At 44.4% G+C, this 17,413-nt stretch overlaps 1 protein-coding gene across 1 annotated transcript in view; it reads right to left on the reverse strand.

Annotated features, from left to right (window-relative positions):
• Positions 1-8,261: 8,261 nt before the first annotated feature.
• The window catches only part of LOC308688120 (uncharacterized protein), a 29,022-nt gene continuing 19,870 nt past the window's right edge, over positions 8,262-17,413 (reverse strand). The window contains exons 4-9 of the mRNA XM_081361023.1: positions 17,112-17,298; positions 16,811-16,879; positions 14,416-15,362; positions 12,372-13,195; positions 12,103-12,282; positions 8,262-10,064 (exon numbers count right to left, since the gene is read on the reverse strand). Of these exons, the coding sequence (XP_081217149.1) occupies positions 9,769-10,064; positions 12,103-12,282; positions 12,372-13,195; positions 14,416-15,362; positions 16,811-16,879; positions 17,112-17,298 (2,503 nt within the window). The 3' untranslated portion in view covers positions 8,262-9,768. The remainder of the gene's footprint in view (positions 10,065-12,102; positions 12,283-12,371; positions 13,196-14,415; positions 15,363-16,810; positions 16,880-17,111; positions 17,299-17,413) is intronic.

Genomic DNA, 17,413 nt, shown 5'->3' on the forward strand with positions numbered 1-17,413 from the left:
TTGATAAACCACATTAGCCGTTTTCGCCTCGAGCTGTTAACACCTGGAAGAGTCTGACTGCTTAAGAGTAAGCGGATGAGCTCCAACGTCACTCGAATCCGCAGCCAAAAACAAATCATCCACCTGCCCCAATAATTTTCTCTGATTTAAGTATCCGCATCCGATGGTCAAATTATAATTATTCTGTGTTGTTACGCGTGATTATAAATGGATGATCGTCACCGTCAACACCTTCATGACCCTTTCTTAGGTAAGGTGCTAGAAGTGTCATCACAACAGATATCCCAAGTCCTTGGTAATGTTGAATGTCACTGGTAGATCCGGAGTAAATGATCATGTCCTGCACATAACCAGTGAGCACATCACTCAAAACAAAAAACGTGACCCCAAATCTAGTTTAGATGGAATGAACTGACGAAATGCCAGCCTGCCTTTCCACTTCATCAGAGACTCATCCACACACAGATCCCTGTATGGCACAAAAATGCGACGAAAGGAGGAGGTGAGAGCTGCTGTCGCATTGTTTGCGAAGTGAAGACAGCGGAAGAGCAGAAGGAAGCGGTCCTGTGAAAACAAAGACCCGAAAAATTGTGGCATGAGCATGGGGTCTGTGCTCCAGTAATCACAAAGTGATGGTTTTTTGATCACCTCCATTAGGAGAACTGACACTAAAAATGTGTACATTTCAGGAGTATTTGTTGGAACCCATTTAACAAGTTTTCCTTTAGTTTCCCTTTTTTGCAAGTCAGAGGCATAGCGGTTTCTTTCCTCCACAATTTCTCTGATGACATCTTTGAGGAACAATTTAAAACAATTGACCTCACTGGGGGACTCTGGTGGATATTGCACACCACACAGCTGGTTGTCAAAATTGCCTGGGCCAGAAGGATTAAAAAGGTTGGTTGCCTTCCATGACGATGAGTTCCATGAGTTCACCTCGATCAGCTACAGAACACTGATGGGAATATTGGTTCTGAATAAATGACATTTACAACACAAAAATGTAAAACTTTACTGAATATAGTTAGTTATTGCACCATCACAGTATTTGAAAAGGGTAGAGATTTTATTATAATATTAGGCCAAAGTACATGAGTGAGTTGCTTGCTGTGTGAGGAAAGTGAGTCGTCAGCTGAGAGTGAGTCGCTCGCTGCGTAAGGAAAGTGAGTCGCTCACTGTGTGAGGAAAGTGAGTCGCCAACTGAGAGTGAGTTGCTCGCTGCTTGAGGAAAGTGAGTCGCCAGCTGAGAGTGAGTTGCTCGCTGCGTAAGGAAAGTGAGTCGCTCGCTGTGTGAGGAGAGTGAGTTGCTCGCTGTGTGAGGAGAGTGAGTCGCTCGCTGTGTGAGGAGAGTGATTCGCTCGCTGTGTGGGGAAAGTGAGTCACCAGCTGAGAGTGAGTCGCTCGCTGCGTGAGGAAAGTGAGTCGCTCACTGTGTGAGGAGAGTGAGTCGCTAGTTGTGTGAGTAGAGTGAGTCGCTCGCTGTGTGAGTCGCTTGCTGTGTGAGGAAAGTGAGTCGCCAGCTGAGAGTGAGTTGCTCGCTGCGTGAGGAAAGTGAGTCGCTCACTGTGTGAGGAGAGTGAGTCGCTAGTTGTGTGAGTAGAGTGAGTCGCTCGCTGTGTGAGGAGAGTGATTCGCTCGCTGCGTGAGGAAAGTGAGTCACCAGCTGAGAGTGAGTCGCTCGCTGTGTGAGGAAAGTGAGTCGCTCACTGTGTGAGGAGAGTGAGTCGCTAGTTGTGTGAGTAGAGTGAGTCGCTTGCTGTTTGAGGAAAGTGAGTCGCCAGCTGAGAGTGAGTTGCTCGCTGCGTGAGGAAAGTGAGTCGCTCACTGTGTGAGGAGAGTGAGTCGCTCGCTGTGTGGGGAAAGTGAGTCACCAGCTGAGAGTGAGTCGCTCGCTGCGTGAGGAAAGTGAGTTGCCAGCTGAGAGTGAGTCGCTCGCTGTGTGGGGAAAGTGAGTCGCCAGCTGAGAGCGAGTTGCTCGCTGCGTGAGGAAAGTGAGTCGCTCACTGTGTGAGGAAAGTGAGTCGCTCACTGTGTGAGGAAAGTGAGTCGCTCACTGTGTGAGGAAAGTGAGTCGCTCACTGTGTGAGAAAAGTGAGTCGCTCACTGTGTGAGGAAAGTGAGTCGCTCACTGTGTGAGGAAAGTGAGTCGCTCACTGTGTGAGGAAAGTGAGTCGCTCACTGTGTGAGTAGAGTGAGTCGCTCGCTGTGTGGGGAAAGTGAGTCACCAGCTGAGAGTGAGTAGAGTGAGTCGCTGGTTGTGTGAGTAGAGTGAGTCGCTGGTTGTGTGAGTAGAGTGAGTCGCTCACTGTGTGAGGAGAGTGAGTCGCTTGCTGCTGTGTGAGGAGAGTGAGTCGCTCGCTGTGTGATGAAAGTGAGTCGCCAGCTGAGACTGAGTCGCTTGCTGTGTGAGGAAAGTGAGTCAATCGCTGTGTGAGGAAAGTGAGTCGCCAGCTGAGAGTGAGTCGCTCGTTGCGTGAGGAAAGTGAGTCGCCAGCTGAGAGTGAGTCGCTCGTTGCGTGAGGAAAGTGAGTCGCTCACTGTGTGAGTAGAGTGAGTTGCCAACTGAGGAGAGAGAGTCGCTCGCTGCGTGAGGAGAGTAATTCGCTCGCTGCGTGAGGAGAGTGAGTCGCTCGCTGTGTGAGGAGAGTGAGTCGCTCGCTGTGTGAGGAGAGCGAGTTGCTCGCTGTGTGAGGAGAGTGAGTCGCCAGCTGAGGAGAGTGAGTCGCTCGCTGTGCGAGTAGAGTGAGTCGCCAGCTGAGGAGAGTGAGTCGCTTGCTGTGTGAGTAGAGTGAGTCGCCAGCTGAGGAGAGTGAGTCGCTCGCTGTGTGAGGAGAGTGAGTTGCTCGCTGCGGAGAGTGAGTCGCTCGCTGTGCGAGTAGAGTGAGTCGCAAGCTGAGGAGAGTGAGTCGCTCGCTGTGCGAGTAGAGTGAGTCGCCAGCTGAGGAGAGTGAGTCGCCAGCTGAGGAGAGTGAGTCGCTCGCTGTGCGAGTAGAGTGAGTCGCCAGCTGAGGAGAGTGAGTCGCCAGCTGAGGAGAGTGAGTCGCTTGCTGTGTGAGTAGAGTGAGTCGCCAGCTGAGCAGAGTGAGTCGCTCGCTGTGCGAGTAGAGTGAGTTGCCAGCTGAGGAGAGTGAGTTGCTCGCTGTGCGAGTAGAGTGAGTTGCCAGCTGAGGAGAGTGAGTCGCTCGCTGTGTGAGGAGAGTGAGTTGCTCGCTGCGTGAGGAGAGCGAGTTGCTCGCTGCGTGAGGAGAGTGAGTCGCCAGCTGAGGAGAGTGAGTCGCTCGCTGTGTGAGTAGAGTGAGTCGCCAGCTGAGGAGAGTGTCGCCAGCTGAGGAGAGTGAGTCGCTCGCTGTGTGAGGAGAGTGAGTTGCTCGCTGCGTGAGGAGAGTGAGTCGCCAGCTGAGGAGAGTGAGTCACTTGCTGTGTGAGTAGAGTGAGTTGCCAGCTGAGGAGAGTGAGTCGCTAGCTGTGCGAGTAGAGTGAGTCGCCAGCTGAGGAGAGTGAGTCGCTCGCTGTGCGAGTAGAGTGAGTCGCCAGCTGAGGAGAGTGAGTCGCCAGCTGAGGAGAGTGAGTCGCTTGCTGTGTGAGTAGAGTGAGTCGCCAGCTGGGGAGAGTGAGTCACTCGCTGTGCGAGTAGAGTGAGTTGCCAGCTGAGGAGAGTGAGTCGCTCGCTGTGCGAGTAGAGTGAGTTGCCAGCTGAGGAGAGTGAGTCGCTCGCTGTGTGAGGAGAGTGAGTCGCTCACTGTGTGAGGAGAGCGAGTTGCTCGCTGCGTGAGGAGAGTGAGTCGCCAGCTGAGGAGAGTGAGTCGCTTGCTGTGTGAGTAGAGTGAGTCGCCAGCTGGGGAGAGTGAGTCACTCGCTGTGCGAGTAGAGTGAGTTGCCAGCTGAGGAGAGTGAGTCGCTCGCTGTGCGAGTAGAGTGAGTTGCCAGCTGAGGAGAGTGAGTCACTCGCTGTGCGAGTAGAGTGAGTCGCCAGCTGAGGAGAGTGAGTCACTCGTTGTGCGAGTAGAGTGAGTCGCCAGCTGAGGAGAGTGAGTCGCTCGCTGTGCGAGTAGAGTGAGTCGCCAGCTGAGGAGAGTGAGTTGCTCGCTGCGTGAGGAGAGTGAGTCGTCAGCTGAGGAGAGTGAGTCGCTTGCTGTGTGAGTAGAGTGAGTCGCCAGCTGAGGAGAGTGAGTCGCCAGCTGAGGAGAGTGAGTTGCTCGCTGCGTGAGGAGAGTGAGTCGCCAGCTGAGGAGAGTGAGTCGCCAGCTGAGGAGAGTGAGTCGCTTGCTGTGTGAGTAGAGTGAGTCGCCAGCTGAGTGAGTAGAGTGAGTCGCCAGCTGAGGAGAGTGAGTCGCCAGCTGAGGAGAGTGAGTCGCTCGCTGTGCGAGTAGAGTGAGTCGCCAGCTGAGGAGAGTGAGTCGCCAGCTGAGGAGAGTGAGTCGCTTGCTGTGTGAGTAGAGTGAGTCACCAGCTGGGGAGAGTGAGTCACTCGCTGTGCGAGTAGAGTGAGTTGCCAGCTGAGGAGAGTGAGTCGCTCGCTGTGCGAGTAGAGTGAGTTGCCAGCTGAGGAGAGTGAGTCGCTCGCTGTGTGAGGAGAGTGAGTCGCTCGCTGTGTGAGGAGAGCGAGTTGCTCGCTGCGTGAGGAGAGTGAGTCGCCAGCTGAGGAGAGTGAGTCGCTCGCTGTGCGAGTACAGTGAGTCGCCAGCTGAGGAGAGTGAGTCGCTTGCTGTGTGAGTAGAGTGAGTCGCCAGCTGAGGAGAGTGAGTCGCCAGCTGAGGAGAGTGAGTCGCTCGCTGTGTGAGGAGAGTGAGTTGCTCGCTGCGTGAGGAGAGTGAGTCGCCAGCTGAGGAGAGTGAGTCACTTGCTGTGTGAGTAGAGTGAGTTGCCAGCTGAGGAGAGTGAGTCGCTCGCTGTGCGAGTAGAGTGAGTCGCCAGCTGAGGAGAGTGAGTCGCTCGCTGTGCGAGTAGAGTGAGTCGCCAGCTGAGGAGAGTGAGTCGCCAGCTGAGGAGAGTGAGTCGCTTGCTGTGTGAGTAGAGTGAGTCGCCAGCTGAGGAGAGTGAGTCGCTCGCTGTGCGAGTAGAGTGAGTTGCCAGCTGAGGAGAGTGAGTCGCTCGCTGTGCGAGTAGAGTGAGTCGCCAGCTGAGGAGAGTGAGTCACTCGTTGTGCGAGTAGAGTGAGTCGCCAGCTGAGGAGAGTGAGTCGCTCGCTGTGCGAGTAGAGTTAGTCGCCAGCTGAGGAGAGTGAGTTGCTCGCTGCGTGAGGAGAGTGAGTCGCCAGCTGAGGAGAGTGAGTCGCTTGCTGTGTGAGTAGAGTGAGTCGCCAGCTGAGGAGAGTGAGTCGCCAGCTGAGGAGAGTGAGTTGCTCGCTGCGTGAGGAGAGTGAGTCGCCAGCTGAGGAGAGTGAGTCGCCAGCTGAGGAGAGTGAGTCGCTTGCTGTGTGAGTAGAGTGAGTCGCTTGCTGTGTGAGTAGAGTGAGTCGCCAGCTGAGGAGAGTGAGTCGCCAGCTGAGGAGAGTGAGTCGCTCGCTGTGCGAGTAGAGTGAGTTGCCAGCTGAGGAGAGTGAGCCTCTCCTGACCCTTCTGTTGCCGTCAATCCATGTGGATTTTTGAATGGGATTGATAGGGACTGCTGACGACAGACCGGCGGCGTCGTCACGGTGAATGCACAGTTGGAACTTTTACCTGACAGCATATATGAGAAATATATGAAAAATATGTATGTCTAAATGGGCACGCCACCTTAAAAGACACCTGATACATACGTCGTCTCCATGTAGGTTATATCACCTTTAAAAGCATTTAAAAGTTTGCATTAGTAGATCTATTTGTTATAGGCTATTGCTTTTATAGTAGCCTAATTAGTCAATATATATATATATATATATATATAGGCCTATATTATTGGCTGTTACTTTTGTGTTGAAGTGAAGTACAACAAATTAAACGTTTTTTAAAATTAAAGGCATCCTGGACAATAGCCCTAAGAGCCCATGCACAATTTTTTCTTTCTTCCTTGTTTTCTCATGCTCTCGTCTTAATTCTCTTTGTCATTCAACATTTTCTTCAACATTAAATGAAGTGGAGAACAAGTTATTTTAAGCAACCATGCTTAGTTTCATGTATATAGTTAATCTGTTTAGGCAAATAAGAGGTTACAAGTATTAACAGTAAAAAAAAGGTGATGGTGGAAATGGTAGTTAAATCTATCTTTATGACCAAAAAATATGTGTTTTGTGATAAAAAGCCTATCTTCCAGTCATTTATTTTGTCATTGTAGATTTCTTGAAAATAATAGGCTATTAAAATACTTTCTTGTTGCCTTCACCTGAAAACTAAATTGCATAAAGTTTGATATTTTGAGCTAGTATTTGCCCAATGTATGGTCAAGTGCAAGTATAACTCCATCAATATTTACCGAAGATATCAAAAGTAAAACTCAGAATGTCACATTCCAGAATATTATGTGGATAGATTATAATTACTGAATTTATGCATTCATCTTTAAAGTTGTTGTTAATAATTGTGAAAATGACATAAAATAGCAACTCTGATGGTGTATACTTTGCACAGTCTTTAATCTCTAGGAGAAAGTGAGGAGTTTTTAACGCGAGTAATTTTTTTACATTTTATTATTATGCTTGTAAACAGTATAAAGATTACATTAATGACGTACAACTTAGAATTTTTGAAGGAATTTGGCTGTTGCTACCGGAATGGTTTCCATTAAAACTCATTCAGTCATCTGCATTTTTTTCTCAGTTTATTTAACATGTAGGATTAGACATTTCTCATTGATGACAAGTTATGGTAATTGTTGGTTTCTAATAAAACCATAAAAATAGAAACAATTAATGTAATACAAACACATTAGCATGTTTTAAATCATACATCTAAAATCAGCTTGACAAATTAAATAAATATGTAGGATCAAAGAAACTAAACAAACTAGAATTCAATGTAGGCCTACAACAACAAATTCCTCACAGGACATGTCTGGACCAAAGAGAGGTGGCTTCTTATATCGCAACGGAGATTGGGCTTAATTAAAAAGAAGTCACAGGTAAAATCATTAAGATTTGGTCATCTTAAGTCACATTTAAAGGTAGCAGACTTTCTACACAATATGTATCAAGAACAGGAAAGTAAAAGAAAAAAGTTAACAATGATTGATAAAGATAGAAAGCTAGAAAAAAAAACATAAGGGTCTGTGGTGCGACGTAGTTCTCAACGACGTTAGTTTCACGCGACGGCGGTGCGACGTACACCCTTATCTCACATAAAAATACACGACTGTCTCCTTCGGTAGGTAATCCAAGGCACTTTACACACGCCATACTTCCGGCCGCCATACAGTCAAGACTGATCACACCGGTGTGATCTTATCTATGCGTCATTAAAAAGAAACTTCAAACTGAATACTATTATGACTGTTCTGCTGATGGTTTAGTGCTCTCTAGAGGATGTGTTTAAAATCATATGGTGAAATCATAGAAAAACTATATATTGTGATACCTAAAATTACTTGTTGGTTGCTGGAGTAAAATAAATGAGAAATAGTGTTCAGATTAACCGGGTATACATTTTTTTAATTAAATTCATTATGATCCAAATGGTATGTTTATGGTTTTACAGAAGAACTTTAAGTTTGCTTTAAGTTTAAAGACAGTCTTGAAATGCTTCATTTAAGAGAGCAGTTACTGGGGAATAAAAGCAGTCCCAGTGGCAAAATTGCTATTATTATTTAGCTGTTTGTGCAGTTTTATTTATCTTTCAGTTCAAAGCACATTAATAATCCATAAGAAAACAAATTCAGTTTTTCATGTTCTTACGGTTTTTAAATTGACCTTCAGAGCGCTGATTCAACAGTGAAAATGAAATTGGTAAGCTAATAATAAATCCACTCTCTCTTTTTTTTTTTTAAAGATCTACAAGAGACAGTAGGGACTTGATTTACAACATAATTTAATGCAAACAAATCTTTTTTGACTGCTTTGAAGCAAAAAAATAATAACTGCGCCACTCACTATCCAATTAAACCTTTCAGAGCAGAGTGCAATGACACCGTGATCAATAAGGAAAAATTACTTGCGCCTACAAAAACAATTGAAAAATGTTAATGTAATAAACAATGCAATAAACAACAATGGCAAATTATATTCGATTGTTTAAAATGAATGTAGCACAAATCACTACATTGAAATATGTGTCTTTGGACTGAATTGTGAGGATTTTTTCCTGCGCTTGTGCATTTTCTTTAAGTGCAGCATTAACAAGACCAAGTCTAAAATTACAAACAAAACGTTTTTTTATTTGATTTCATAGAACCTAGAAAAACACAAAGACAAAACAAAAACAAGCTCGTCTTGCCTACAATGGATTTACATCGTGCTCTTTTTTTCTGCAAATATTTACATTCAGTATGTACATGAAGTGGAAATGAAAAACAATTGCCACAGTAAGATTTAATAGTAATAACAATACCACTATCAACAGCAATGACAATATATATATGTGAGTACGTACATACATCGCAAAGTCTGAAATGACAGATAACAAAACAGCGAGATATAGATATAAAAAGTATAAACTGAGGTGTTACGTGTGGTTATCATGTGTTTCCAATACACAGTTTAAGTTTTAATATGGATTTGATGGATGAATATAAAGTAAACAAAGTAGACTCATCTGCTCACCCATTTATGTCCATTTCTAGAATTACATGAGAGATAGATGTTCATTTTTTCAATGTTGAACAAGCCAATCAATATTTGCATTGAAATATATGGAAAAAGATATCATGGAATATCCAGAGCTATGTCTTCAATAATGTTTCAACAGATTTAAATTAATGGAACATTTACCAAAAATAAACCCTCACCCTAATGTTGTTCCATACCAGTATGACTTTCAGTATGACACAAAAGAGAAACCCTAAAGAATGTTCTGGTCATTTTTGTTCATGCAATTACGATTAATTATGCATAAACATCAAACTGATCTATAAGGTATTTTTAATTGTAATTGCATTGCATGTAAATACTTTTTTTTTTTTTTTTTTTTTTTAAATCTTCAAAATGTCTCTGTGTATTACTGTGGAAGGAATGCCATACTAGTTTGACAACATGAGCAAATGAGTACAGAACTATATTTATCTAAAATCAAACAAGGCTTGAAATAGGAAAATAAAAACCTGGAAAAAACAAAAAAAGTTAAGCTCAATTATGGAATGGATTTATGAACTGTTTATAACTGTTTAAATTAAATTCAAGTTATTTGAATTTACCTTTGTAATTTTAATGAACAAAGATGGTAGACTTGGATGAGAATCTTTTTATCTTCTATTTCTTGTGTGTATTCCTTCATTTCATGAATAAATATAGTATCTGCATGTAGCAGAAAAGTTGTCACTGCAAATGTGAATAAAATTTGACTCCCATAAAGGCACAGGTTGCTCAGTCTGCCTCTTTCTCTGTTTTTGGTGAGACGTAGGCATGGCCAAAGGGAGCGCAAAGCCATTCAGACTTTCAGCTGGTCAAAAATGTTAATCTACTTTCAAGCCAGCAACAGAAACTGTGCAGACAAAAAAACAAAAACAGTGTTCTTTTCGTATTTTGGAAAAGTACACAAGACAGGTGTGCATTTCCGTCTGCTTACCAGAGTGGTACCATTTTCCGTTTCAGACACTGGACACAAATCACGCACAACATCACATTAATTAAAGCATTTGTACTGTTTACTGTGACTGTACCATATAAATATTTTCACTCAGCACCTCCTCACATTCCCTCCCCTATGCATCTGCTGTTATTGGATGACCCTTCCCAGCATCGTGCTGATTCACAGCCCCAGCAGACAGACAGGGCAGACTGTGCTGGCTCTTCTTGAGCAGCTGTATGCGGTTGTGGCAGTAGAATTTAACAGCCCTCCAGTCCCGGTGGTTAGTGACCAGCAGGGGGCAGAGCTGCAGGCAGCGCTCACAGTCCGCTTTGGCGGGCACACGCAGCTCCATAATGTTTTGCACCAGGTGGGACTCAACAGCTGCCCGCTCTGCTTCAGACCAAGGCCGCTTTAGCACACCACGTTTCCCTGAGACAGAGAGGAGAATATATGTTAATCATTATTCCTAAGCAAACACTTCACTGAAGCTCTCCCAGGTACACACACACACACACACACACACACACACACACAGGTCAATGAGCCAGCACTGTGCTGAAGGTCTCAGTGCAATATCTGGAGTTTTTCCCTAATCGTGATTTAAATGTCTTACAATAAACACCAACCATCACAACAGTCTTGCTTATATTTTACCAATGTAGTATTGTATAATTGTATACATTTGTGATGTACTGTAAACATCTACATATATGAATTACTTCTGGGAAATTGTATGTATGTTTTTCTCATCTCTTACTCTTAATCGGTTAAGAAATTTGGAAAGAAACAATAACCAATAATTTGTATTCCAATAATATTTTTCCCTATATTGTCCTAATGACAATTTTATGATTGGTTTATGTATTACAAACACTGTGCATTAAGTCATCATGGATTTTATACAATGTAAAAAAATATTTATCAACAGAATAAGACAGAAAATAAATTTTATAGTTTCTATGCTGTAATAAAGGCTTTGTCAATTAGCACTGCATACTTTGTTACTAAAATACCTCAAGATGGTTTGAAAAATCCACATAAACCATTTATTGTTGCATTGGTGTGTTTGTGGTGTGTCGCAATCTGCTTTTTATTCAGCTACATTATGTGACAGTGTTTAGCACTCCATAATGTTCACATCACCTCATTTTGGATAAATAAAATGTCAGGTCACGCATAGACTATGTTGTCTCTTTGAATTTAAATCTAGATTTATTCACATTGGCCCATGAAAACTTCTACAAGAACACGCTTGCCCGAAAAAAGAGCAGGGAATGAATTTACATTTTATTAAAAGTGTATTCTAGAATCTAGACCCATGGTCCAACACAATATTTGAAAGCCCCCCAGCCTGCATATAGGCATATAGGCTCAGATATTTATGATAATTCTACAATAATTGTGAAAGTTGCTTGTTTTCAAACTTTATATATTAACCTAAACTGAGAATACTGATTTATTAAATGACTGGCCGAGAACCACTGCTTTACATGATGATGCATACAGCTTCCCATAAATGTCATATATGTAGATGTTTACATCACTAAAGTACAAACCTAACCTGCCATAACCAGGGGCCCATGCCATGATGGTAGTTGAACAAACTCAGGGTTACAGGATTAGTTTCAAGTTGGCAAAACCAAAACAATTCAGTCAGGCTTTGTTGGTACCATGACGCTGACTTCATCAACTTTCTCTGTCAGCTCAGGCTTTGGTCCTGAGTTCATGGAGCTCATGCACATAACAGTGTGACATCGGTAGCGAACAACCAATCGTATGCCTTGAAACTTCTCGCGAAACTTGAAACTAAAATTGCTCATGTGTAATGGATTATGGGTAGGCTATAATAATATAAATAATATAAAATAATTATAATGAATAATCATCTAGATTATTATCTAGCTATATCCAGACAATTTTGTCTTTAAAAATCACCATACAGTGACCTTTAATTTGGAGCAAGAGAAACTAGGGGAGTGGCTTTAACGTGTCACTTTGCTGACAGCTGATTGGTCCAATTTCAGTTTGCGATCTTACACAGAACTTAACCTGGTTGCTATGACGACGAACACCGCTAAAAGCTGAGCCACTTTCATGGTGCCAAAAACACAGGGTTGGCGCAAACCAAACTGAAACATACCTGGCTAGCCACCTAAACTGGCTTCGTTCATAGGCCCCCAGATATGTCAATATTCTGGTTACAAGAAATCTGAATAAGACAGCTGCCATATGCTTACTTTTTTTGTTGCTCTCACCTATTCTTAGTTTAGCTACACTGTACAAAGGTTGCAAATCTGGGTTTTTTTTGTTGTTTTTGTTTTATGTAATTCAATAACCCTGGTTTAACTGCATTGCACATGTAAACATTGATTGCAGTCACAATCATCAGTGTCATCCTCAGGCCCTGGAAATGAGGTGTACAAAGAAGTAGTCACACTGTATTATACAATCATACTGTCAGACTCACCAGTCTTGGGCTGTCCTGAGGCCTTTTTGCCGTTCATCTTCTTAGGCCGGGGGGTTTTGCTGTTGCTTGTGGTTTTCTTCATCATAATGGTGGTTGCAGGAGATGGTGCTTCTGGATTCTCTTTACTCTGCTCAACATCTGAATCCTCTGACAGAGAGTCAGCTGAGTTTCCTGACAACACTGAAAGGGGTGTGAAAAGAAGTATGACTGATGTGTTCAATACTCTTTATTTACACCTGCCATGTGCTTGACACAACAAACTCACTCACCATCTAACTCCAGACAGATGTGATGTAAACTCATTCCTCGGAACAGGACGCCATCTCTCTCTCCACATAGTACCACCCGACCAATCAGACCCATTAGCCCTGGGTCTTGGCCGATGGTTGCACAGCTTTGCGTTACATGATACTCTTTCTGCAAAAAGCTTTCCAATCGCTGTGTGGCAGCCCCGCGGTGCCCTTCCTCCTCGCCCTCACTTAACAACAGGAGCTGCGTAAGTATCGCCACCTGTCTGCGAACGCGTGTCTGCGTCAGTGCCCGTGGGTAACGTGTACCACTGGATCGAGCCAAGCTGCGTAGTAAATCTGTCCCCCGCAGCGGAGTGGCAGGCGAATGATATGGCCGGGCAAACACGTAGGGGTTCTGTGGATCGATTCCCACACCAGCACGAGTCTGCAAAAGCACCTCCAGACAGGCTTCAGAATGTGGCGGGAGGATGAGCGGCTGCACACGGCCACGTTTCCCTTGGACCCCAACGCGAGGGAGATGGGGGAGGACCAACCGCTCGAATGGTGAGAGTGAGGCCTCGAGTGGGGTTAGAGCTTGTGGGGCACCAGGTGCCATGGGGGTGGGGCACTGGGGTGTGATGCGGGCCTGGTACTCGGAGATCGTGAGTTTGGAGACTTCGCATTCACGGCGGCGGTTGTAAAGGATGAGAAGGGCCAGGCTGGAGTGGCAGAGGAGACGCCAGGCCTCAGCTGACTGTGGCGAGCGGGAGAGAGAGATGAAGGCAGAGTGCTGCAGCCGCCGCAGGTACAACACCAGGGAAGAGAGGGCGGAAAGAAGTGGGAGCATGTGGGGTCGACGTGAACTACGAAAAGAGAAAAAGAACAAAAGTAAGTGCATGAGTTTAGAGAGACTAGATGATAAGTTCTAACAGTAAATAATTTGCGTCTACACTGGACACGACAGCGACTGCAGAAGTGCAGGCATGTGGAGTATGTCAAATAAAACAGGGCATCAGTTTACTGTCAGTGATTTGTCGTATTGCAACACAACCAGTGTCGACTGCATCACTGATTATAATGGGTTCTATTGTCTTTTGTCGTGTCATTTCACATCACTTGTTCTCGGTGTATACACAGTAGAGGTCTTCTCGAGTCCTAAAATAAGTACCCGTCCCGAATCACTTCTTAATCGAACCCGACGTGCATAAAATAAAATAAAAAAACAACCCGAGACAGACCCGATAAAATTTAGACCCGAGTCCGACCCGACGGCATTTATTTTCGAACCCAACTGGACCCGTACGTAAACGGCATTGCCGTGTGCACAGGCTGCAGCCCCGCAGTCGGTCAGGAAAAATCCCGTTGTCCTGCTGACTGATTTGGCCGCTGCTCCATTAATTTAATTTATTGATTTACTTATTTATTTTGAATTTATATTTTTGCCTGCCCAATGGATACAAGTTATTTCTGAGTTCAGCTTTCAATTGTGACCAGTGTATTGGAAAAATAAACTTGATAGCTCGATAAAAATTAAATCGATAGCCTTATAAATCAGGGATGCGCTAGTGCTGTCAGCAACGCTATTTACCTCACTCTGGCAAAGGGCTTTAAAGCCCTTCTCCTTCTTACTAAAGGGTGTGAGAGATGACACTTCGATTGACATTGTTCACCGTACTCCATGGAAGATCTGGCAAACAGCGAGTCTAAAATCCATGCTGACAGCGCTCGTTGTAACGGTAGGCATAAATGTGGTGCAACCGTGCGTAGAGTCCTATGCACATAGAAGCGCGGATACAGAGAAAACTTAGAAAAAGTGAGATTATGTTATCAAAGAATTGCTTTAAATAAAATTTTGTTAAATGCTCAACATAGTTTAAAAGAATTCAGGTCTTCTCGGGGTCCATTGGGAAAAAGCACATTTATTTTAAATGACCAGAGACCCGAGGCCACTAATACTGAACCCGAGACACTCGGTCTTGGATCTGAACCCACTCAGGTCTCGGGTCGGACTTGGGTTTTCAGATCCAAGTGGACTCGTGAAGACCTCTAATACATGGTGTAATATCAATTGAAAATGTCTGACCTTGATAGGTCAGTCTTATCCTCCGCTCCGCTTTCTTCTTCTCTCCCTCCATTGTCCTCTCTCGCTTCTTTCGAAGATCCTGACTCCTTCACATGCTCCACAAACACTGAAGTGGGCACCACCTCTTTTGTCTTCACAAAAATGTCTATCTCCTCATTCTCCTTTTTTATTTTTCGTCCTCCTTTTCTGGGAGGAGTAGCAGAAGTAGGTGGGCTCCTCTTTAACACAGACACTGGAACACCTCCTCCTCTGGGCGGAGTTGTCAGGGCTGGGGCAAGACTTTTGCGAATAGGGCTAGAGAGGGCAGGGCTCCTTCTGACTGGAGACAAAGGAGGAGGTGACTGTGGCGTTTCCACCACTACACCTGGCACAGGAGCTACTTGGAGGCATTGGGAATGTTTGCTCGATGATGGGAGAGATGAGTGTACACAATGAGAGTTACCAGAGGCGCGTGCTTGCTCCAGGGCAGAGCGCACATCAGGCTGGTGGGCATGGTGTTTGTTCAGATGGCGTGGGAGAGATCGGAAGTGACGGCCACAGTAGACACAGCGCTGTTTCTGTGCCATGGTGCTCTGCCCACGACCTACTGACACACTGACACTATTAGAAGGAACTCCTGCAGGTGGTGGGCACTTAAACACAGGTCTGGAACGAGCATTGGTCTGCAGAGGGGAGGTTGGGATGGAAAGTGGAAATGAGGGAGGCTGTCTGGGGGATCGTTGAGGTGCCTTTCTCTTGGCATGTGCAGGAGGAGAGGAGAGGGCTTTGTGCCTCTTGCGGCGGTGAGATGTTCGCATGTGCATCTCTCCATTGGCATCATCCGAGTCGAGGTCTGAATCACTGGGCTCAGAGTGAGAGAGAGGGGAGGACGAGGGAGAGAGAGACCAGGAAGGTGTGATATATTCCGACACAGAAAGAGAAAGTGGAATAGGGCAGGACTCTTCCTCCTGAGAGAGAAAAAAGCACATACATTTCAAAGATCTGTTGAAGAGAAAGTAATCTGAAAAGCATTGAAATGAGGTGTTTACACCCATTTTACTTCTGATACATATATAAATGACAAACTCATGACTGAAGGTGAAAACTGTAGGGCAGAACTTAATTTTATCCACCAGGAAATGACTGAACACCACCAGCACTCACTTTGAAGAGGTTTTTGACTAGGATGAAGTGACCCTCAGGAGCATCTAGATGAATTCAAATGGTCATCCTTCTTGGCGATGAATTGCTATTACTTTCTTAACCTTCATTAAATTGTCCACTGGCATGTTGTTAATCAGTTTTTTTTAAAGGCAATTAGAAAATTGATGGGTCACGCTGCAGGCCCCCAATCCGCCTGGGCCCATATGCACATGCCACTGCCTTTACCAATTTTCAAACCACAAAGTCGTCGAATATGTAAATCTCCAAGGCTTTCGTGAAAACTACAGATTATACTTTGCAGACTATACAGCATTTTTGTATCCCTGCCCAGGGACAGTTGGCTCGACAGAGGGTTATTAACAGAACAATTCATTTAAGGGTAGGTTTATCACTGAAAATTGTGTCATAATATGCCTACTCTTTAAACTGCATTTTGGTAAAAATGAAACACTATGCCATAGAGGTGTGAAATATATATTGTCTACGATGATATGATTGTTGTTTTAATGATGTGCGGTCTGACATTATCGAGTATGTCCCTCACTTTGCAGAAACACATCTAGAGAGCACATGCATACACTATGTGACGTAGTCTAGTGTGTTAGACTAGTGTGTTTGTGCATTTAGCTACTGCCTACAATATGTTGGATGCTTAACTGGGAACCGAAAGTAACACTTCCACCAAACGTTTAATCTTTGAATTCTTGCAACAGGGAACAATACAGGTTGACACCATTATGACTAAACGTTTGCTAAGAAGCAAGGTGGTATTTGATTCTGGCATGCGTGTCCATAACAGACTGGAGGAAGTGGCCTTGGATGGCAACATGCCCAGTGCATTATGGGTGTTGAAGTTTTCCTACCTATTTGGCAAAAGAGAAAACGGAAGCCTTTTTTCCCTGTTTTCTCTAGTCAGGTAGCACAGATTTAAAAAAAAAAAATAATAAAAATTTAAATTCACACTTCTACTGTATAGGCAGCCAAGTTTTATTGAAAGCCCATTTTGCCAGTGTTCTTTAAGTTGAATTTAAATAAAGTAGTACATACTGGATGGGACTGTAGGAAAATGCTGGAAATGTTAGTATGCAGTGGTGCTTATATTTATGGTGCATTTACACTGATGGCCAGGGGCGCAACAATCATTTCAGGAGTGAGGGGGACAGGATCTTCAGTATAAGGCCTAAAAATGACTGTTGCTTGTTAACTGGGTGTGTAGTCTATGATTGCGCATTTGAAAAAACTGAACTTATACCTTTTTAATGTTGCTCTCGTGGTCCAAACTGCAATCAAAGCTACTAGGAGGCACAGTGCCATGGAAACCCTGAGCGGGGGAAGAAACATCATCACAAAATATTAGAGTGTGACTATAAAGTCCCCTAACGTTCTCACACATACAGTACACATGAATAAATCAAGTACCATGCAAATAAACAAATATCAAAAACACATCTAAATGATCAAATTTGATGCAATTTGCATACAACTAGTATCACTAAGTGCAAAAGGAGCTTAGAGCATTGAGATGTGCTGGCCATTGTCATGGTTACACTTACCACAGCGTTTTCTCCCCACTCCGTCAAACTGTAATCCACAGTGATCTCCTCCCCCTTAGTGATGTCGCGGATCGCTATGACAATCAGTCGCACTTGATTTCCACAGTGCACTTCCCGAATGCGGCAGTTTGGTGGTGGGGGGTACGAGACAGCTCCCCTCAATCCGCTAGAGCCCTCCTCACTCGCACTGCATGGGAGAAAACTACATCAGACAGCAATACACCAAAACAAACTGATATAGATTAACTTGTGTGTACAACAACATTTTAAAACGTGCATCCTCCCGATCAATTTTGAGCATC

Source organism: Scardinius erythrophthalmus, assembly GCF_964197995.2.
Source record: "Scardinius erythrophthalmus genome assembly, chromosome: 3".
NCBI lineage: Eukaryota > Metazoa > Chordata > Actinopteri > Cypriniformes > Leuciscidae > Scardinius > Scardinius erythrophthalmus.